Source organism: Tupaia chinensis, unplaced genomic scaffold, assembly GCF_000334495.1.
Source record: "Tupaia chinensis unplaced genomic scaffold, TupChi_1.0 Scaffold000627_1, whole genome shotgun sequence".
Classification (NCBI taxonomy): domain Eukaryota; kingdom Metazoa; phylum Chordata; class Mammalia; order Scandentia; family Tupaiidae; genus Tupaia; species Tupaia belangeri.
In genome coordinates this window covers 3495025-3517901 of record NW_006160147.1, presented here as the reverse complement: position 1 = coordinate 3517901, position 22877 = coordinate 3495025, and the positions used below count along the sequence as shown (strand labels likewise).

At 42.5% G+C, this 22877-nt stretch overlaps 1 protein-coding gene across 2 annotated transcripts in view; it reads left to right on the top strand.

The window, feature by feature from the left end:
* The first annotated feature begins 3256 nt into the window (after window positions 1–3256).
* The window catches only part of RBBP5 (RB binding protein 5, histone lysine methyltransferase complex subunit), a 42167-nt gene continuing 22546 nt past the window's right edge, over window positions 3257–22877 (top strand). The window contains exons 1-5 of one of the 2 annotated variants that reach the window (XM_006159240.3): window positions 3257–3413; window positions 9370–9395; window positions 11276–11448; window positions 20517–20657; window positions 21427–21589. In XM_006159240.3, the coding sequence (XP_006159302.1) occupies window positions 3395–3413; window positions 9370–9395; window positions 11276–11448; window positions 20517–20657; window positions 21427–21589 (522 nt within the window). In that variant the 5' untranslated portion in view covers window positions 3257–3394. The remainder of the gene's footprint in view (window positions 3414–9369; window positions 9396–11275; window positions 11449–20516; window positions 20658–21426; window positions 21590–22877) is intronic. The other variant, XM_006159241.3, reaches the window with a different exon arrangement.

The window sequence follows — 22877 nt, the reverse complement described above, 5'->3', positions numbered from 1 at the left end:
GAGAAAATGAGAAAGCAAGTCACCAGGTCCAGGACTCAAACTGTGGTGGACCATGTGGGAGTTCAGTGCCTTAATCACCATGCCACCTGCCAGCCCTAACATATGCATTTTAAAAAGACACATGCAATCGAGCCATAGCACCACATGAGGGGGAAAAAACAGACTCAAATTACCACATAGAAAAAAAAGTCCATGTGTACTAAAGATCTAAATGCTTTTCAAAAATCATAAAGCACATAGAAAATAACATTCACATGAAGTATTTGCCATGTGCTGGGCACTATTCGAAATGCTTTACACGTATTTATTCACACAATCCTCACTATAAGCCCACTGTGACTTGGCTGACACACAGAGACCTTACAGATACTAACAACAAAACTGCTAATTAATTATGAAATATACTTTTAAGATGTGTCCCCATTTTAGAGATTTTAAAATGTGGGACAATGTGCATATCAGAATTGATGGAATACGTTTAGCCTAGCTCTTTCATTTCCAAGGCTGTATGGTCACTTGGATTTCTCCCAGTCGCCTAAAACGTAGCGCTCCATCTACCCTGCCAAACCATTTTCCTGCATTCTCTGCCCTAGAAACACAAGACTTACGTCAAACTCTTCCCTTTTTTTTTTCTACATAGGAAAAGTCTTTCCCATCCTAATTCTGCCTCCTGTATCTGTTTTTGTTTTTTAAAGAGAGATTTTAGCTATAGGGAGCCTATGCTTGCTGGAGAGACAGAGACAGAAAGCAAGAAATCACCCTCCAGGGTGGATGGCCACACTGCAGTTTCTTCTCCTCCATTCTTCTCTTGGGATCTTGGGCACACATGCACATGTGGCCATTGTGAGTTTTAAGCCACCAGGTCTGGAACTCAAACCACAGATGACTATGTGTGAGTCCAGTGATGTAACCATTATGTCACCTGCTGGTCCCTCTCCTACATCTGTTTTGAATATATGGTCTTTTTGCCCCTCTGTGCAGCTTTGATTCAGGTCTTCTCACTTTAATGCCAGTTGCTGCATTAAACTCTTAGTGACTTTCCACTCCTCTAATTGATTCCTACTCCAAACTGTCCTTAAGTTTTATTTCTTAAACATCAATCTGATCATACTATTTTTTGCTTTATAAACCTACAAGATTAAAAAAAATCCAAAAAAACCCCACAAAAGGCAAAGTACATGAATAGCTGCCTCGCAGGAGAGAAAGGCACATACATTCACATTTGAAAATTTTTATTCTTCTTAAGAAACAGATGTAGGGAACCAGCAGTTAGCATAATGGCTATGTCGCTGGACTCCCACGTAGTCGACCGTGGTTCGCATCTTGGACCCGGTGGCTTAAATCTCACACCGGGCGCGTGTGTGTGCGTGCCCAAGATCCCGAGAGGAGAATGGAGGAGAAAGGACTGCGGTGTGACCATCCCCCCGGGGGGTGATTTCTCGCTTTCTGTCTCTATGTCTCTCTCTGTCTGTCTGGCGAGTGCACACGTCCTATAGCGAAAACCTCTCAAAAAAAAAAAAAAAAAGAAACAGATGTAATGACATTTTTTTCCACCTATTCAATGAGCAGGGTTTAAGGAAGTTTTTAGTTTTTATTATGTCTCCCATAAGTCCAAGATGAAGTTTTTTTAAATGTATTTTTCCCTTATGCTTCTAAAATGTAATCTCATTTAGACCCTCTAATCTTATAGGGGCAAACCTGCATGTCATGTTCCCATTTCTCCAAGGGTAGGTGTGGTGAGTTACTGCTCAAAGTCCTTTGCTCTCTGACTCTACAGACCAAGAGACACTACACTCTTTGTTTGGAATGTAGCAGCGATATAAACAATGTTAGTTTTAGCTGTCATTATCTCAAGCAGGCTGTAAGCAGGTCTCTCTGTGAGAGCTAATAATTCATTTCTAGTGAGAGCAGTGAATGATTTCTATTGAAAGCTTGACCAGAGTGACTCCATCTTGTAAGCTGGCTCCATCTCACTGTAAGTGTGTGTGTGAATCTCTTACCTGGCTGGCTCTATGGAGGGAGCTCCTACGGAGGAAATAGCCTGAAGCCATTTCCCAGTGAATCAATCTTTTTCCTTTCTTTCCTTTTTCTTCCTTTCTTCCTTTCTTCCTTTCTCCCTTTCTCCCTTCCTCCCTTCCTCCCTTCCTCCCTTCCTTCCCTCCTTCCCTCCCTCCCTCTTTCTTTCTCCCTTTCTTTCTTTCTCTCTTTCTTTCTTTCCTCTCTTTCTTTCTCTCTTTCTTTCTTTCTCTCTTTCTTTCTCTCTTTCTTTCTTTCTTTCTCTCTCTCTCTCTCTCTCTCTCTCTTTCTTTCTTTCTTTCTCTCTTTCTTTCTTTCCTTTCTCTCTTTCTCTCTTTCTCTCTTTCTCTCTTTCTTTCTCTCTTTCTTTCTTTCTTTCTCTCTCTCTCTCTCTCTCTCTCTTTCTTTCTTTCTTTCTTTCTTTCTTTCTCTCTCTTTCTCTTTCTTTCTCTCTTTCTCTCTTTCTCTCTTTCTCTCTTTCTCTCTTTCTCTCTTTCTCTCTTTCTCTCTTTCTTTCTTTCTTTCTTTCTTTCTTTCTTTTTTGACAGTTGACAGTATCTATAGCCGGAATTTGTTTATATAAAAGTTGTCCCTCGGCTGGGTACCATAAACTGCTTTGTTTAAATCATCCCAGCTCCGATTGCGCTCTGGGGAACTTCATCCACCACCTGTTCCAAATCTTTGACACAAGTATCCTGGTCAACGCTGGGTATTCGGTAAAAATCTTAGGGGGGAAAAAAAACTTAACAAATGTGTCGTAGATTTCTGCAAGATCAAAGGCATACCTTTACAACAGTGAAGTGATTTTCAGAGACAGACAGACACACGGTACCTATCTCACATGCAGACTGAAAGCGCGCTCTGACGTCTGAGAGCTGGTACACCCCAGCACCTGGGGCCGACCTTCCCCGCTTCCCTACTTCAGGAGGACTTACCCGGAACCTTTCCTGTAGGGACTGAGGCAACCCGTCCGGGCGACTCCGCTGAACACACAACAGAGCAAGGACTAGTAGGCTAAGTATATGCCTGAAATTTGTAGCTCACCTACATATTCTCGGAGAAAATTGCCTCAAATTATTGCACTCTTAAAATTCCCTACAGACTGTCACGGTTATATTCCTTTAAAAATGTTATAACTAATTTATTCAGGCACTGTTTATGGTCCCTTTTGGTTAGGCATATTTATGGACAGCTCCCTTGAAACAAATATGGAAGGCGGGGGAAGAAAGCGGAAGCCGCGGGGTCTTCTAAGTCAGAAAGTCTCCCGAGCTTGCGCCAGACTATTCGCGGCGACCCGCACTTAGAAGCAGGTCTTAGGAGTGGGCGGTGGAAAGGCGTTGTTGCAGAAGCTGCGACCGGGCGGCCGGAGTCCGCAGGGATGAACCTCGAGTTGTTGGGTGAGGAGGGTTATGGCTGCGTCTTTGAGAAACCCTTGGTACTGGACAGGCATGAACCCGGGCGGGTTGGGACTCAGGCTGCAGTCTTAGAACACTGTTCTATGATAGATCTTTGGGTGCTCTTGATGTGGAGCAGCAGCCGCTGTAGCTGGAGGAGGAGGAATCCCATTCTACTCGGTCCGAGGAGAATGCTTTGCTTTTCCCGAGGCCACTTTCAGATCAGTTGTGGAGCGACAGGTACAGTTCGTGACTTAGCTGTGCTTTCAGAGATCGCAGGTGCCTAAGTAGCGCAGAGCAAGCAGAACAAGAGTTGATGCAGATGGAATCTGAGAAAGTGAGGCTTGGGGTGAATCTTTGAAGACTTGTCAAGGGATTGGATACCTGAACAGGTTAAATATTTTTGTAGAAGCATGGAATGTCTAAGGTGGGGACTTGGAGGTGTTCTAGTAGGAGTTTCTCATTGAATAGATGAAAAAAGGCTCAGATGGTCGTGACTATGCACAAAACAAGTAAATAGCATCGTTGGCACCGGAATCTAGTTATCCCGACTTACATTATAAGGTCTTTGACTGCCTGGGACTTGTGTAAAACACTGATGAATGAACAGAGACAGTTTGCTTTTTGTCACCCTCTCAGTAATTTCCTCCCTATCTCTTACCCAAGTTGTTGCCCTGAAGCTACATAGCTAAATAAGACATTTTTCAAACTTACTTTCACCACAATTTACAGAAATATATTTTCTATCTGGGACCAGCAGTTAGCGTAATGGCTATATCGCTGGATTCCCACGTAGTCGACCTGGTTCGAGTCCCAGACCCGGTGACTTAGACACTCGCCGGGCGGTGTGCATGCGTGCCTGGGATCCCGAGAGGAGAATGGAGGAGAAGAGATTGCGGCATGGCCATCCCCCCTGGGGGGTGATTTCTCGCTTTCTGTCTCTCTGTCTCTCTGTCTGTCTGGTGAGCGCACGCGCCCTATAAGAAAATAAAAACCTCTCCAAAAAAAAAAAAAAAGAAATATATTTTCTATCACAGTCCATTATATATGTATATATATTAAAAAACTAAATTTCTCAAAATTATACTTAACCTCATTATGCATAGCTTCCTTTGATATTTTTTGTTCTAATTTATTAAAAAATTGTTACAAGTCACTAAATTATTTTATCCATTTATGGGGAATTGAGTCCTTCCTTTTGAAAAATACCAAATAAGATACCACTTTGCCCTGGATAAATACATAGAACTAGAAGAGAGACCAATGTAAACATGCTGGAGAAGATCATTCCCAATGGAAAGAACAGGGGCAGACATTCTGAGGTGGTTGGTACGTGGTACCTTCAGGAATGATCAGGATGCTGCAGCTAGTGGTTGGGGTGGTTGACATTAGGTTTTGTATTGGGTGCTGAGGGGTAATTAGCCCAAGATAAAATGGAAAATACTGATTGGGGCCAGATCAAAATAGCTTTCTAAAATTATACTTAGCAGTTTCATGTGTTGTTTAGCAAGAAAGGTTTTTAAGCATTCCAATGATGTGGTGAGATTTGGGTCTTCGGAAGTTGGCTCTTGAAGCTTTCTGAAAGCTTGATTGAAGGAGGCAAGGCTGGAGGCAAGGCAATGCAGTAATCGTGGTAGGGATGGGCTAGGTCAGTAATCTAGACACCTGCGAGCTGCATTTCTCTAAAAGAAACATTGACAGTGTTGTCACCTGTCAGAGGAGGCAGCTGGAGAGCACAACTGTGGACCTCAGCTATTACCACAAGGAGGAGTTGTTGGCCAGTAGAAGAAGAGAGGACTCATAGGAGAAATGGTCATTGAAATTTTAGAGTTGATGGCAATCAAAGTCTTTAAGGAGGTGGACGTTAAGGAATTCAGAGAATAGAAATTATTTCATGCTTTAAAACTGGAAGGAAGAAGACTTAGAAGTCTAGAAAGCTAAAAGGCTGTTTGGAGAAAGATCCTTTTCTTTGTTTTCTCTCTTAAAGGTTTTTGCCTTAGGGCGCTTGCCAAAAAGAGAGACAGTGAGAGGGAAAGTGAGAAATCACCCCCCTGGAGGAATGGCCAGGCCACAATCCCTTCTCCTCCATTCTCTTACTGGGATCTTAGGCACTTGCATATGCACCTGGCATGAGTTTCTAGTCTCCGGTTCCATGACTCGAACTGTGGTGGGATATGTGAGAGTCCAGCAACATCACCGCTATGCCATCTGCTGACTCAGAATAAAGATCCTTAACAAGAAAATAGAGGAGATCTCTGAAGAAGCTGTAGCATTGTTCTAAAAGCTGGCTAAACTCGGGTTCAAAAAAGGCATGTACTAAAGAGGGGCACATCTGAGGTGACAGATGAGGGTGGCACAGGCTTTTAAGATTAGTGTTAAGGGGCCAGCTTGTGGCATGATGGTTAAGGTGACTAGATTCCAAATGGCCAACCATGTGGTTTGAGTACTGGACCTGGCAGCTTGAAAACATGCAGGTCCCCAAAGGAGGGAGAAATGGAGAAAGAACTGTGGCCATTTCCCATGAGGTATGCTTTCTCCTCCCTAATTTCTCTCTCTCTTTCACTTCTGGCAAGCACTCAGCCCTCTGACAAATAAAAGAAAGAAAAGAAAAGAAAAACCCTGGTTAGGTAGAGATTTAGGTAGGTCACTAAGCTCACATTGCTTGGCTGGATGATATTCCATGGCCCTGAAGGAGCTTGTACAGAAAGTTACCCTTGGTGATCATTTGAGGAGAGAGGAAGACATAGGAATAGATGGGCAAATTTGATTTTGAGTAAAGGGTGGTGTGTTTTGCAAAGTATAGACCAGTAACCTTGAGGTCAAATTCAGGTATAATTCTAGAGGCTTTTTAGTGTTATTAAGAATATGTTTTCTGCAGGGCCAGCATGTGGCGTAGTAGTAAGGTGCTGATTCCCACATAGTTGACTGCAGTTTGAGTCCCAGACCCAGCGGCTTGAAAATGATGGAGGGTGCATGTGTGCGTGCATGCCCAGAATCCCAGGAGGAGAATGGAGGAGAAGGGATTGCGGTGTGGCCATCCCTTTTGGAGGGATTTCTCACTTTCCCTCTCATTGCTTCTCTCTGTCTGCAAGTGCATGTGCTCTATGACAAAAAAATATATCTTTCTGGGCCAGCAGGTGGCATGGTGGTTAAGGCACTGGATCACCTGGCCGGCTCTGGGATTTGAGTCCTGGACCCAGTGGCTTTGTCTGTCTGTCTCCAGGGAGTACTTATACCCTATGGCAAAAAATATTTTAAAAAAAAAAAGTGTTTTCTGGGTCAGTTCCCAATATCGCCAGTTTTTAACAGTATGAACTTGGGAAATGACAAACTCGTAAGCCTAATTTTCTTCTATGAAATTGGATATGAGAGCACCCGCTTAAGAGTGAGTCGAGAGGACTAAATGAGATAATGTGCAGAAAGTCTAATATAAGATCTGGTATTTAGTAGGTAAGCTACTAGTAATGAATGGAGAATGTCAAAGAAATGGTGAGCCAGCATGAGTTTATGTCTGAAAATGTCCATGGACCTCGGACCTGTTATGTCATTCAGTGCTTTTCAAATTAACAAATGTAGTACATCCAAAAGAGACTTCAACAGTTCATGGAAAAGTGGAAATATACTAGTTTATTTGAGTGTAGAAATTCTTTTAAATCCACACATAGCTTTTTCATAATATGCATTTTTGCTGAACTTTTTGAAGACCACCTTGCATTTGTTAACATTGTGGGAACAATACAAATATACATACAGAAAAGATGATTTCCCCTTATCTCCCAGTGTGTCTCATACCTTTTTCTTTGGTGATATAAACATATTTTTCTTTGGTGATATAAACATATTTACGCACACTTTTTTTTTTTTTAAAGGATTTTGCCCTAGGGCATGTGTGCTTGACAGAGACAGAGATAAAGAGAGAGCAAGAGAGAGACAGTGAGAAGGAAAGTGAGAAATCACCCCCCAGGGGAGATAGCAAAGCCACAATCCCTTCTCCTCCATTCTCCTCCTGGGATCTTGGGCACACATACCCAGCACGATTTTCAAGCCGCCAGGTCCGGGACTCTGACTTGGTCGACCATGTCCAGTAACCACTATGCCATCTGTTGACCTTGTACATACATTTTTGAGAGCTTTACTTTTGCTTTTTAAAAAAAAAAAAAATGCTAGAGGGCACATGTATTTGCAAGTAACAGAGGTGGCCTGGAGTGAGTGATAACTCCTTGCTGACTGTAGCCACACTGCAGTCACCTCCAGTCTCCACTTGAGATTTGGGGCATGCACACACATGCAGCCACCATGTTTCTCAAGCCACTGGGTCGAGGACTTGACCTTGAAGTCATCCTTGTGGGATCCAGCCACCTTCTTCACCATAGCACCAGTTCTCCCACTATCACTATAGAGTTATGTGTTACTTTAGTAACTTTAAAATGTTCTTTCCAAAAGGCCTATCTTGATATGGTTTCAACAGTTCATTCTTCCGTTATAACTGAATGTTGTCAGCGACCTTAAGTAGACAAATCAAATTGTTTGGCAGTTATTTACCTTTATTTTCATCTTTCTTTCATTTTTCTTAACTGTAGGGCCTGTATTTCTTTTGATTAGTTTTTTGAGAATTATTTTGTTTTTATTATTATTTTAATTTGCTATAGGGGACATTCACTCATCAGAGAGAGGGAGAGAAAGCAAGCCAGCCACCAGGCCTGGGGCTCAAACTGTGGTTGACCATGTGGGAGTCCAGCACCTTAACCACCATGCCATCTCCTGGCCCTCTCTTTTGATTAGTTTTAATGTTTTTAACTAATTTTTATGATGGATGCAATGGAGTGAAAATAATTGTCAAACTTTTTAAAAGCAGTAGACTTCCGTTTTAATTTAATCTTACTTGGATACCCTATATTTAAAACTACTTCCTTGGACCTGTAGTTCTCAGAGTGTATTTTAAGAAAATACTGTAGTAAAATACTCAGGTAATTACATAAATAAGTTCTGACGAAGGTGGTGTTGCTGCTGAAATCAAACTTTTGACAGGTAAGGAGTATCTCCATACATAGTACTATGGCTTAAAATAGTTATTGCAAATGTACAGGTGCTGAATTTAATATAGGAAGGGCATTGAAGGATGTCAGTTCTGAAGTGTGGTTTGTTTAAGAAATGACTATAAAGAATTGCATGTTTAATCAACTACCAGATTTTGTTAGAACCTGAATACTAGTCAAAAATGGAATGATCATAGTCAAAAATGGAATGATCGTTGCTGGTTGGCTGCTGTTAATAAAGGTTTCAGAGAGTACCTGGGACACAATTTGAATGATCTGACTATTAACTTTCCTTGCCCTTCATTTTAGTAAATAAGGAAATAATTGTGAAATGCCCAGAGAGGATGATGGGAGAAAGACTATTGATAGGCCTGGATATATTGAATATGTCAACAGTTCTCATACTTTTTAAGTTCTGGATCTCTTTATACTTTTTAAGAGGTTGATTTTCAAAGAATATTTGTGTTTGTTTTTTTTTATGGAATTATGTCTACTGTTTTTTTGCTAATTTAAAAGTTAAAAGTGAGATTTTTTTTTTTAAATAATGTATCCATTATGTGTTTATATAGTTACTTTGTCTTGGAGAACAACATCTAGTGAAATGAATGGCTGTTATTTCACATTTTTGCAAATCTCTTTAACATTCCCCTAAATGGAAGTTGGGTAGATTCTTACACTCTCTTGCACTCTCTCTTGCAAAATCCCAGGTCATGTAGCCTCATCAGTATACTTAGGAGATACTGAGAGTGAAAAGGGCAGATACCATCTTAAGAGGATAGCGAAATGGGCGTGACTCACGGAAGCCCTGAAAGGGCATCAGTTTCCCTCTGCACTTAGCAAACCCTGCTGTACAGGGTTCCTGAGCGGCATGAGCCTGTATGTGACACGTGTTCCATCACCTCCCTTTCTTTGCTTTGTTGCAGAGTCCTTTGGACAGAACTATCCAGAGGTAAGAATACATAGTTTGCCTTGATTTAATACCTACCTAGTGTTTTTTGTTTTATTAAAGAATTATTTAATTTTTATTATTTAATTAAAAATTTTTATTATTTTTTTTAAAATTTGCTATAGGGACATGTGCTCACCAGAAAGAGAGAAAGCAAGCTGCCAGGTCTGGAACTCAAATCAGGGTTAGCCATGTGGGAGTCCAGTGCCCCAACCACCACACCACATGCTGGCCCTAACTACCTAGTTTTCATGTTGAATGGAAAATATCTTTTGATCCTCATTTTTGTTTGTTTGTTTGTTTGTTTGAGAGGTTTTTGCTATAGGGTGTGTGTGCTCACCAGAAAGACAGAGACAGACAGAAAGCGAGAAATCATCCCTCAGGGGAGATGGCCACGCTGCAACCCCTTCTCCTCCATTCTCCTCTCGGGATCTTGGGCACGCATGTGCACGCACCCAGAGTGAGTTTAAGCCACCAAGTCCAGGACTCAAACCGTGATCGACCACATGGGAGTCCGGTGACATAGCCATTATGCCAACTGCTGGTCCTGATCCTCATGTTTTTTTAAGGTGTTTTTGCCTTAGAGTGTGTGATTAGGAGATGGGGAGTGGAGAGAGACAAGAGACAGTGAGAGGGAAAGTGAGAAATCACCCCTGAGAGGGGATGGCCGTGCTGCAGTCCCTTCTCCATTTTCCTCCCAGGTTCTTGGGCATGCACACGTAGCCAGTGTGATCTTCAAGTCACTGGGTCAGGACTCAAACCATGGTCGGCTATGTGAGAGTCGAGAGACATAATTGCCATGGCATCTGCTGGCCCTTTTTTTGTTGTTGTTGTTCCCATGATAAGAAACTAAATGTTTTAATTTTGAGCAGAGGTGAAATAGATAAGTAGTATTGACTGGAAATCTCACCATAATGTTTTGTGCTCATATAGATCATTTTCATTTAAATTAAAAACAAAGTCTTTGAAGGTCTTGATCCATATTTTTACGTAGTAATAATATGTTTTAAGTGAGCTTTAGTAGTCATTATGGTTACTTAAAATGGCTTGATGGTGATATAATTTGACTTTTCTAATGTTACAGATAGAGGCTATCTTTGAGTTTTTTTGTTTTAAATTATTTTTCTTGAATAAGTTGCAGAAACTATGATTACCAGGCCACGTGGGAGTCCAGCACCTTAACCACCATGCTACCTGCCAGTCTCCTCTTTTTTTTTTTTGGAGAGGTTTTTGCTATCGGGTGCATGCGCTCGCCAGAAAGACAGAGACAGACAGAAAGTGAGAAATCACCCCCCAGGGGGGATGGCCACGCCACAATCCCTTCTCCTCCATTCTCTTCTTGGGATCTTGGGCACACACGCACACATGCCTGGTGTGAGTTTTAAGCCACTGGGTCCAGGATGCGAACCGCGGTTGACTACATGGGAGTCCAGCGACATAGCCGTTATGCTAACTGCTGGTCCCTCAGTCTCCTCTTTTGATGTGTTTTAATATTTTCATTTCTGGTTTTCTACTGATTTTTATGAAAGATGCAATGGAGTGAAATAATTTTCAAACTTTTTTTTAAAGCAGTAAGACTTCCTTTTTAATTTCATCTTACTTGGATGCCCTATATGTAAAACTACTTTCTTTATAACTGATTTTTGTGATATCAATATTTTGCCCATTTTCCCTTCAGAAAGTCTGTGCAAAGTATAGTGATATAACAGATCGATCACATTTATTCCCCAAAATCTTTGGTTAGCTTTTGTAAATGTTTCTTTTTGTCTATTTAATAAGTATAAGAAGACAGAGATTATTTTGGTATACATTGTGATTTAAGTTCCAGAGAAATGGATGAGAAGATATTTGGATACCCGTGTTATGTCTGTCTTGATTTTCAGGAAGCCGATGGGACTTTGGACTGTATCAGCATGGCCCTGACCTGCACCTTTAACAGGTGGGGCACTCTGCTTGCAGTTGGCTGTAATGATGGCCGAATTGTCATCTGGGATTTCTTGACAAGAGGCATTGCTAAAATAATCAGCGCACACATCCATCCAGTCTGCTCTTTATGGTAAGGGACCTTTAATGTGTTAAGTATGAGTTAAGTTAGAGGAATGAATGGTGACCATGTATTTGCCAGTCCCAGTATAGATATCGTAATATTTAGGGTCTTAAATACTCAGCGTTCGTAATAGCATATCTCATAGTTTATGTAGACCCTGAGCTTGCGCTATCCTTGAAGCACCTTTGTAGGGAGAAATTTATTGTAGTATGGATCCATATCAGGCTTTGGGAATATTTCAGTACTGAAATGAGATATTTACAGATTGTAGTTGTAGTGTAATTATGAAGTTGACCTTTCATTTAGAATAAGAAACCTCGATTAGGAGGGAAGCTTAGAAATCAACTAGTCCAGGGACCAGCAGATGGCATAATGGTTATGTTGCTGGACTCCCACGTAGTTGACCAAGGTTCGAGTCCCAGCCCCCAGTGGCTTAAAACTCATGTGGGATGTGTGTTTGTGTGTGTGTGTGTGTGCATGCCCAAAACCCTGAGAGGGGAATGGAGGAAAAGGGATTGTGGTGTGGCCATCCCCCTGGGGGATGATTTCTCGCTTTCTGTTTCTCTGTCTTTCTCTGTCTCTGGCAAGTGCATACTCCCTATAGCAAAAATCTCTCTTTAAAAAAAAAAAAAAGGAAGCATCTAGTCCAGCCTTTTCCAAGTTCTGGCATCTCATCCATTATAGTTAGATCACAAGTATTCCTATCCCTTCACTAGAGTGTAATTATTAAGGCTCTCTAACAGATATAATGAGTTGAAATCTGCTGTTATATAAATTCCCACTGATTTCACTTTTAACTCTTTGAAACCATTGCTTCAAAACATTTTATTTTGAGGCTTAATTTTCAATCCGCTGGATCTAGGACTTGAACTGTGCAGTTGGCTATATGGATTCCAGCCACCTTAACCACTATGCCACATCTGTCCCTATTTTCAGCTTTTTGATGGAACTCCCTATCATGTCTTCTTTTTCTTCATTTTCGTGTTTATTCATGGTGATTGCATGTGTACACATCCACATAAGAGAGCGAGGGAACGAGGGAGGTGGAGAGAGGAGCGTCCTCCACAGAGTCTGGTCACACTGTGATCCTGTTCCTTCGGTTCTTAAGCCTGTCATATTCTGGGCACTGATGCATGTGCTTGGTGTGTTTCCGGCTGAGGCAGGCTAGGGAATGACACCTGCCTCATGGGGTCTGGCTTTCCTGGAAGAGCGCTTCTGCACTGCCATGGAGCTGGCACACACACTGTTTTCCATAATGGCTGTACTAGTTACCTTCCCATAGTGTATAAGGGCTCCCATCCTCTGCATCGTCACCAGCATTTGTTACCTTTTGTCCCCCCCCCTTTTTTAAATCAGTAATTGCCAGAGGATGCATGCACTTGCCAGAGAGAAGGGTAGGGAGTGTGAGAACACATCCCCCAATGGGGCCTGGTCACATCACAACCCCCCCAGGGGATATGGCCATGCTGTAATCCCTTCTTCTCTGTTCTCTCAGGATCTTGGGCATTCATGCACACCTGCCTCATGCGCTGCTGGGTCTGAGACTCAAACGGCACAGTTGTTCATGAGGGATCCAGCGCATTAATCCTCATACCACCTGCTGGCCCAGAAATCCTAATTCTTGAGTTTACGGAAGTTGGAATTAGAGAGTATTATTATTTTAAGTTTGCTTATTATTCCTTGAGTGAGGCAAATACACAGACACACGGACACACACACAGATTCAGTACCCTGCTGGAGTCTTCATGCTGCAATTCATCCCACAGCGTCATTCTGTTCTATACTCAGACTGTGCTAAAAGGCTTCCAAACAGCAGTGAAAGCTAGCCCTTGTTACTCCCCACTGTCGGTCTTGTGCCACGCCCAGTGTACTTTCATCTGCGGGGAGGTTTGATCTGATGTTTTTCTTTTTCTTTTTCTAAGTTATTATTATTACTTTTTTTTTTTTGGACAGATTTTCACTATAGGGCGTGTGCACTCGCCAGACAGACAGAGAAAAACATAGAGACAGAAAGCGAGAAATCACTACCCAGCGGGCATGGTCACGCCACAATCCCTTCTCCTCTATTCTCCTCTCAGGATCTTGGGCATGCATGCACACGCGCCCGGCGTGAGTTTTAAACTACCGGGTCCAGGACGCAAACCGTGGTCGACTACGTTGGGAGTGAGTTAGGCAACATAGCCATTACGCTAGCTGCTGGTTTCCTAAGTTATTACTATTACTTTTTTCACTGTATAAGTGAATGATGCAGATGGCATCCCCCATAGGGCCTTTTTTTCTTTTCTTTTCTTTTTTTGAAAGGTTTTTGCTACAGAGTGTGTGCGCTTGCCAGAGAGACAGAGACAGAGAGACAGAAAGCAAGAAATCACCCTCCAGGGGGAATGGCCACGCTGTAATCCCTTCTCCTCTATCCTCCTCTCAGGATCTTGGGCACCCACGCACACATGCCCAGTGTGACCTTAAGTTATTTATTTATTTATTTATTTTCATTTATTTTTTAATTTGACCAGAGAGAGATAGAGAGAGAGAGTGAGAGAGAGAGGAAGTGAGAAAGCAAGCCACCAGATTCAGGACTTGAACCCTGGTCAGCCATGTGGGTGTGTCCAGCGCCCCAACCACCAAGCCACCTGCTGGTCCCCTCCCCTCCCCCCCGTAGGGTCTTCATGCCAGTCTGCCAGATCCAGGTCATGGACATACATGTGTGCTTGTATTCTCTTTTTTTTTTAAAGAGATTTTTGCTATAGGGCGCGTGTACTCTCCAGAAAGACAGAGACACAGAAAGATAGAAAGCGAGAAATCACCCCCCAGGGGCGATGGCCACGCGCAATCCCTTCTCCTCCATTCTCCTCTCGGGATCTTGGGCACGCACGCACATGCGCCCGGCATGAGTTTAAGCCGCCGGGTCCAGACTTGAACTGCGGTCGACTACATGGGAGTCCAGAGACATAGCCATTACACTAACTGCTGGTCCCTGTGCTGTATTCTCAAGAAGGCATCCAGATTCAAACTGAGGGTCCGTGTTGCAGACCCTCGGGTTTTATGGTGCCGCTTTCCAGCCCCTAACTTTGTATTTCCAAGTATTAGGTCTATTGCTTTTTCTTTGTCAATTTCATCAACTGTTCCTGGGCTTCCTGTTACTCTCACCTTCCCCTCATCCACTGATATTAGGTGGGCTACTGGCTTTTTTGTTATGGACTCTCATATTTTGGCATCTTTAGGCCTCTTTGGGATTTACAGTCTCTAAAAGTATCTTCTAATAGTTTTTCTGCCATGTAAGCCTGACTCCAGGTGTTAGGGAGCTAATAAAGAGAGACAGGAGAGTCCTTTCTGTGCAGCCTCAAACTTAATCCTTCCATTTTGATTTCTTCAGATTGCTCGTGCCTTCCTCTGTTCCTGGAATCCCAAGCCTGAGTACATTTGTCTTGCCTCTGATACAACAAATAATTATTTTTCAAGGAATTATTTTTATTTAACTTTAATTAATTAATTAATTAATTATTTTAATTTGACCAGAGAGAAAAAGTGAGAAAGCAAGCCACCAGGTCCAGAACTCCAACCTCAGCCAGCTATGTGGGAGTCCAGTGCCCTTAGCCACTATACCACTTGCTGGTCCACAAATAATTATTAATGTTTTTTGAGCTCACATTAAATGCCAGACATTGAGCTAAAAGTTTCATATCTGTTAACTTCTTTCAGCAGTCCTCTGTAAGTAGATAACTGTTATGATTCCCCTGTTATAGATGGGGAAATTGAAGGTTAGGGAGATTTTGTAACTTGCCTAAGATCACACAGCCAGCAAGCTGTAATAATGTCTAGGCTTGAACAGAAGTCTGACTCTAGAGCCCTTAATGATATCTTACTGTAGTTGTTAGTTTTTTGTATCTTTCCACTCTAGAGCCCATGTTCTTAACCCCCAAACCTTTTTTTTTAAGAGAGATTTTTGCTATAGGGCATGTGCACTCACCAGAGAGACAGAGAGTCAGAAAGTGAGAGATCCCCCTCCAAGGGAGATGGCCACACTGCAGTCCCTTCCCCTCCACTCTCCTCTTGGGATTTTGGACACGCATGCACAGGTACCTGGCATGAGTTTCAAGCCACTGGGACTCAAGCCACGATTGACTGTGTGAGAGTCCAGCAATGTAACCATTATACGTACCATCTACTGGTCCCATAACCACAGAACTTCTACGACCTGCTAAGTTCCTCAATGTCTGTAAATACAGGTTTTGTGTTTATGTTTAACCCTTCTGCTTTTTGTTTCTCTGTTTCCTGCTTCCATTTTGCAAAATTTTAGAATCCCATTTGGATTTATCCATAGTATTTTTGAGTATACTTCTTTGTAAAGCTTTTTAATGGTTACTAGATAATACTTAAGATGTATATGACTTACTAAGCCGCCTGGTGTTAGGGTAGGTAGGTAGTCTGACCTGAGTGGAGAGGGGAGAGTCTAAGAGTCTGTTGGCGCTGTGCATGGCACTGCCCATGGGAAGTGCCCCAAACCTCCCTTTTAAAGGCTGTTTTGCAGTTGGAAATACCCTGCTGCTCAAGATAGGGGGCAGCACAGAGCAGCTTTTGTAACCTGGAGTAAGGTCTGTATTGAAGGGAGGGAGTTTGCTTAACTTGAAGGGGCCCACGTGACCCGTGCTGAGCTTGGTTGCCCTCTAGTTACTTGTAGCTCATTTCTGTATCTGTATTGACTCACTGGGAGATTATTAGGACCAAGGCCCAGCTGAAAGGGGAGGAGCTGAGATATTAAAGCATACCAGGCAGAATGTTGGTACCCACCCTCAGAGCCAGCCCGCTCCTACCTCTCAGGACCGTACTTTTGCTTTCATTGTTCCCTGCTTGGTACTTCGTTTTACCCTGCTGTCAAGCTTTGTTCCACCGTAGGACTATCTCTTGGCCGTCTTTGCACTAACCCTACTGTTGACAAAATATCAGCACAAGTGAAGTGTAGAAACCTGACCTTCCTGTCATACCTCTCCCTCTCTGGTGTATGATTGTCTTAAGTATTTCTCCTACGTACATTGAGACCCACATAAGAAAGCATTATAATTTTTGCTTCAAATATCAAAACTTAAGGGGAAAAAGTCTGTTTTGTGCCTCCATATCTTTTTTGTTTTGGAGAGGTTTTTGCTATAGGGCGCATTCGCTCAACAGAGAGACAGAGAGACAGAAAGCGAGAAATCACTTCCCAGGGGGGATGGTCACGCTGCAATCCCTTCTCCGTTCTCCTCTCGGGATCTTGGGCACGCACGCACGCGCATGCCCCAGCGTGGGTCTTAAGCCACCGAGTCCAGGACACGAACCGCGGTCGACTACGTGGGAGTCCAGCGACATAGCCATTACGCTAACTGCTGGTCCCTACCTCCATATTTTTATTCTTTATTATTATTATTAAAGTGTATTCATTCTGTAAGTGAGAAAGAGAGAGAGCATGTCTGGATCCTGGGCACATGCGTGCCTGGTGTTCTCAGGGAGCCTCCAGCTGCCAACCAGCAGCCCTCCACTGTGAGGCTGCCTCGCAGAGCATCGTCTTACTGCAGGGCCATCGTCTGACCCTGGTACTCTGCATTTTTCTTTCTTTTGTTTTTAATTTTGCCAGAGGGCATATGTACTCACAGGAAAGGGAGAGGGAGGAAAACACCCTCCTTGAGGAATGGTCACACCACAGTCCCTTCTCCTTCATTTCTCCTTCCTATTCAGATTTTGGGCATGCACACATTTGCCTGACTTTTTTTTAAGATTTATTTTATTTAACTTTTTAAATTTATTTTAAATTTAACTAGAGAGGGACAGAGTGAGAGTGAGAGAGGGAAAGTGAGAAAGTAAACCACCAGGTCCGCAACTCAAACTGCGGTCAGAACTGCTGGGAGTCCAGTGCCCCTAACCACCACGCGACCTGCTGGCCCCTTGCCTGACATGTTTTTCAAGCCTTTGGATCTGGGGCTTAAAATGCACAGTTGGTCCTGTGGGATCCAGCTCCCTTAACCACCCAGCTATAGGCTGACCCTGTTGTTCTTTCTTTCTGATGTTTTGAGATTTCTTTTATCTTTTCATTTTTAGTTAGAGGACTTTGTTTTTTCTTTTCCTTTTTTTTTTTTTTTAAGAGAGATTTTTACTCTAGAGCGTGTGTGCTCACCAGAGAGAAAGTGAGAAACCACCCCCCAAAGGGGATGGCCATGCTGCAATCCCTTCTCTATTCTCCTCTTGGGGTTTGGGCTATGCACGCACTTGTGCCCAGTATGAGTTTCAAGCTGCCAGGTCTGGGACTCGAACTGAGGTCGACTGTGGGTATCTAGCACCTTAACCACTATGTCACCTGCTGGTCCCTTAGGGGACTTTCTTCAGTGGTTCTTTTAGGGCATGTCTTCATCCTTTTGTGCCTGTACCTGAGTCGACATTTATTTTTATTTTATTATTTTTTTAATATGTAACTCTCTCTTTAAAAAAAAACCTCTTGTTTTTTAAATAATTTTTTAAATTATTTATTTATTTTAATTTGACCAGACAGTGAGAGAGAGTGAGAGGAGAAAGAGAAAGAAAGAAAGCCACCAGGTCCAGGACATGAACCACAGTCTGCCATGTGGGAGTCCAGCACCTTTAACCACCACACCATCTGCCCCCCGGCCCCCTCTTTTTTTTTTTTTTTTTTTTTTTCTTTTTAACTTTTATTTGGGGGCTGGCCGGTGGCAGGGTGGTTGGGGCACTGAACTCCCACATAGCCAGCTGACTATAGTTTGTGACCTAGACCTGGAGGCTTGCTTTCTTACTTTCTCTGTCTCTCTACCTCTCTGTCTCTCTCTGGTCAAATTTAAAAATAATAATAATAATAATAATGAATAAAATTAAATAAATCTTTTTAAAGAAAGTTCTCCCCTCTCCTCCCGTAGGCAGTGTGTGCTTGCTTGAGAGAGAGACAGAGAAGGGAAGTGAAAACTCAACCCTCCCCCCAGGGCATGTGGCCACTTTGCAGTCCCTTCTCCATTCTCCTCTTGGGATTTGGGACATAAGCATACACATGCCGGGCCATTTTTTTCTTCCAATATTTCTTTTTCTATTTCCTCTTCTTTTTCTTTTTTTTCTTTTTTAAGAAAAAAGAAAAAAAGGTGTAAGGTATGTGCACTTGCTGGGCACAGAGAGAGAGAAAGGGAAAGTGAAAAATCACCTGGGAATGGCCACACCACAACACATTCCTTCCTCTGAGGTTTGGGGCACATATACGCTGGTGCCAAGTGTGATTTTCCAGCTGCTGGGTCCAGAACTCACACCACGGTCAGTGATGTGGGAGTCCTGTGCCTTAACCACCATGCCACCTACTGGCCCCAAGCCCCACTTTTTTTCTAATCTCCCTCCAGGACTCTGATGACATGGATAATATGTATTTTGTAATTGCTATGGGAAGCATGCACTTGCTAGAGGAAGAGGGAGAAAGCAAAGCCCCTCACAGTGGGATGTGCAATTTCTTCTCCATTTCTTCATCTCAGAGTTCTGGGTACTCATGCACGTGCAGCTGGTGTGTCCTTCAGACCACTGGGACTAGGACCTGAGCCACAGCTGGCCATGTGGAATCCAGTTCCCCCAGTCATACTTGTAATTGTTGAAGCATTTTTATGTCCGCCTAGAAATTCTCATCACATAGTTCTTACATTTGTGTCACCTCTGTGTTAGTGTCTGTTGATTACATTTTTTATTCAAATTGAAATTTCCATTGTTCTTGAGTTGACAAGTGATTTTCAGTCAAAACCTGAGCATTTGGGGTGGTTTTATGACTAGATCTTAAAATGTACAGGGGAAGGAAGGGTGCCATCCTGGTATTGCCAGATGGGGCTGGAAGCCCAGGTTTTTCTCTGGGACCATGTGGGATTAGAAGTTGAGTGACTCCACTGGGGCTCACTGATAGCAATGTCTGGGGAGGATAGGAATGCCTTGTTCTTTCTTCCTGCTTGGCCTTCACTGGCGCTTTGGTAGTGGGACCTCATTACTGCTGGTGGTTGTGAAAGTCTGGCTCCCCTCTGAGACTTCTGGCAAGGTCCTGTTCAGTGGGTAAAGGGGCTTGGTACAGCTGGGCGAGGCTGGACCCTGATGACTGGGGCGGGGGTACAGTTCAGCTGAAGTAGAAGGATTATCGTATTAAAATTTCCTTTCCTTTCTTGCTGGGCTCTCCTTTTCCGATCCTTCAGCTAAGGAACACAGGCTCTTCTTGGGGCTTGGTGTGTGCCCATTGTCATCACTGAGTTATTGGCTTTTCTTCACCCGTGGGATAGTGAGGCAAAAAGAAAGCCAGGAGCCCACCATTGTGTTATGTCTCAGGTTCTGCCATTTCTGTCTTCTTTACCTGTCAGAGTCGTTTAGTGTCTGTGTATACCATGTCAGGGATTTAGTAGGAGGCATGGCTCCTTTCTTAATTACTTAAATAACATCTTTCTGTTTTCTCTGTACTATGATGGTGCTATTTTCAGGACAACTTCAGGAAGTTCAGTTACTCCTTTACTTCCACCTCTCTCCTTACCATAGTTTTTGTTGTATTAATCCTCAAGGACCAGTTGATTTTAGACTCTTCTAAGATGTTTGAGTTCCTGTTATTTTACTAAGACATTTGTAGTGTCATCTCGAAATGTTATGAGTTCCCAATACTAGATAGGAAAAATGTCATAAAAGTATTCTTACTGGGGTCAGCAGGTGACATGGTAGCTAAGGTGTTGGAATCCCACATGGCTGGCCGCAGTTCAAGCAGTTTGAAAATCATGTCAGGTGCATGTGCGTGCATGTCCAAAATCCCAGGAGGAGAACGGAGAAGAAGGAATTGCCACAGGGCCATCCCTGCTGGGGAGTGATTTCTCACTTTCCCTCTCACTGTCTCTTTCTGGCAGGTACACATGCCCTATGGCAGAAACATTAAAAACAGCAACAAGAACAAATTCTTAACTGCTTAATTGGGAAAATTATGGATTTAAGTATACATTTAAAAATGTATTGACATGCGCAGTGAGGGCAATGTGTGCTACTCTCCCGTTAAATATGTGAGTTCTGATATACTTAGAATATGTGCCAAATAACCCCTTTTTTCTTCCTAGCTGGAGTCGAGATGGTCATAAGCTCGTGAGTGCTTCCACTGACAACATAGTGTCACAGTGGGACGTTCTTTCAGGCGACTGTGACCAGAGGTTTCGATTCCCTTCACCCATCTTAAAAGTCCAGTATCATCCACGTGATCAGTATGTTTAATCTAAGCCGTTCTTTCCTTGGGTGGGTCTAATTCTGTATGGATTAGTGCTGGGCTCATGACAATTTCCATGTGAGGTTTTAGGTAGCAAGCGAATATTTCTTCAAATCTTCTTCCCTAATCTTTTTGTCAAGTTTGGTTCTAATGAATGCATTTTAGGGAGACTATTACTGTATTATGTAACTAAAAACTGGCCTATATTAAAACTTTCAAAATGGGCAAAGGTGGGAGTAAGTGTATTAATAATAATTTGGTCATGACCTAAGGGCTTTTCCTCCTTTGCTTATTGAATTTGTCTAGTAGGGGAAAGCAGTTCAATATTAAAACTAAATTTAAGAAAGCGAGTTGCCCACCATTCCATTGCGTGGACATAACTGTTTCATTTCTTTGGGTTCTCTTTAGCCAAGTTCTTTTTAAGTTCAAAGCTAGAGTGCCTCATAGCTCCGTTCATGGTAGATGTACCTAAGTATGCATTTTTTACATCATCATTCTCAACATTTTGCTTTCTTCCTTTATTTCATATGTTATCAGTTTGCTACATCTTCGTATTTATTTCTCATAATTACATTTAATTTTGTTTAAGTTAGGATCCTGTCATTTTACTTCCTTCTTTTCCCTGGTACTAGAGTTGCTGATTTTCTGGGTTTTTTCCACCATTTCAAGTTTGGGAGCGTTGGTGAGGGTAGTGGACAGGGAGCAGGGTAGGGAGGCAGCCTGCTGCACAAAGCAATAGCCAATGTACTGTTCATATTTTTAAACAGGAACAAGGTTCTCGTGTGTCCCATGAAATCTGCTCCTGTCATGTTGACCCTTTCAGATTCCAAACATGTTGTTCTGCCGGTAGACGATGACTCCGATTTGAATGTGGTGGCATCTTTTGATAGGCGAGGAGAATATATCTATACAGGAAATGCAAAAGGCAAGGTAAGTGTGGAGTCTGGAAGTTGGTAAAATAAGTATCAGGCAGCCTGTGTGCATTGGTTCATTTCATCTTTACTTGTTCTACTTCTTTTGAAGGTTCTTTTACCCATGGACTAAGCACAGCCTCTGCTTGAAGCAAATAGAGACTTTTTCCTCTAATGCCTTAAAATAATTTTTGTTCTCTGGATTTAGAGTGGGCAGAGATCGTTTGACCTAGAAAAGACTGAAAGGGCCATTACTGGATGTTGGTAATGAAAGGCCATTCATTAAAAGATTGTAAAAATCTTTTAAAGAATGATATATTTTATTAAATTTGTTATTGTTGTCATTATTTTAATTTGATCAGAGAGACATGGGGGAAAAGTGAGAAAGCAAGCCACTAAGTCAGGGACTTGAACTGCGGTTGGCCATGTGGGAGACCAGTGTCTCAACCACCACACCACCTGCCAGCCCCCTAAATGGTGAAATTTAAATCTTATTATCAACTGGGACACTACTTATGAAAGTATCTTAATATCTGGGGCCGGCAGGTGGTGTGGTGGTTAAGAGTGCTGGACTCCCATATGGCTGACTGTGGTTTGAGTCCCAGACCTGGTGGTTTGCCTTCTCACTTTCTCTCTCTCTCTGGCTCTGTCCCTCTCTGGTCAAATTAAAATAAATAAATGAATAAATAAAGTTTAAAATAATTTTTTAAAAAAGTATCTTAATATCTACTTTCATAAAATATGATATAATTAAGGCTGCCTGAACCTGTAATACAGAGACTTTATTTCTGTTTTCCCTCCTGTTAAATGTCTGACCTTGCCTTTTAAATATTTGGAGGTACAGGCTCTTCTGTCTGCGGTGCATCATAGGTGTTTCTTCTGTAAATTTTGGTCTTTAGGTGAGCCTTAAGGTTCTTTCATACTTAAAGTTTATAGTTCCATTAGCCACTTGTGTGTGTGTGTGTGTTTTAGAATTACTTTATTTAACTTTGTTTGTTTATTTAATTTTATTTTGACCAGAGAGGGACAGAATGCACACGTGCAAGAGAGACAGGGAGAGAGAAAGTGAGAAAGCAAGCCTCCAGGTCCGGGACTTGAACCATGGTTGGCCGTGTGATAGTCCAGTGCCCTTAACCACCACGCCATCTGCCAGCCCCTTGTTTTGTTGTTTCGACTGGAGCATATGGACTAGGGTAATGTCATGGCTACCTTACAAAGTGGCAGTATTTTTAAAAGAATTGTGGTAAAGTATATTAATATTTGCCCCATTAGCCATGAGTGTACAGGTGGGGGTAGTAAATGCATTT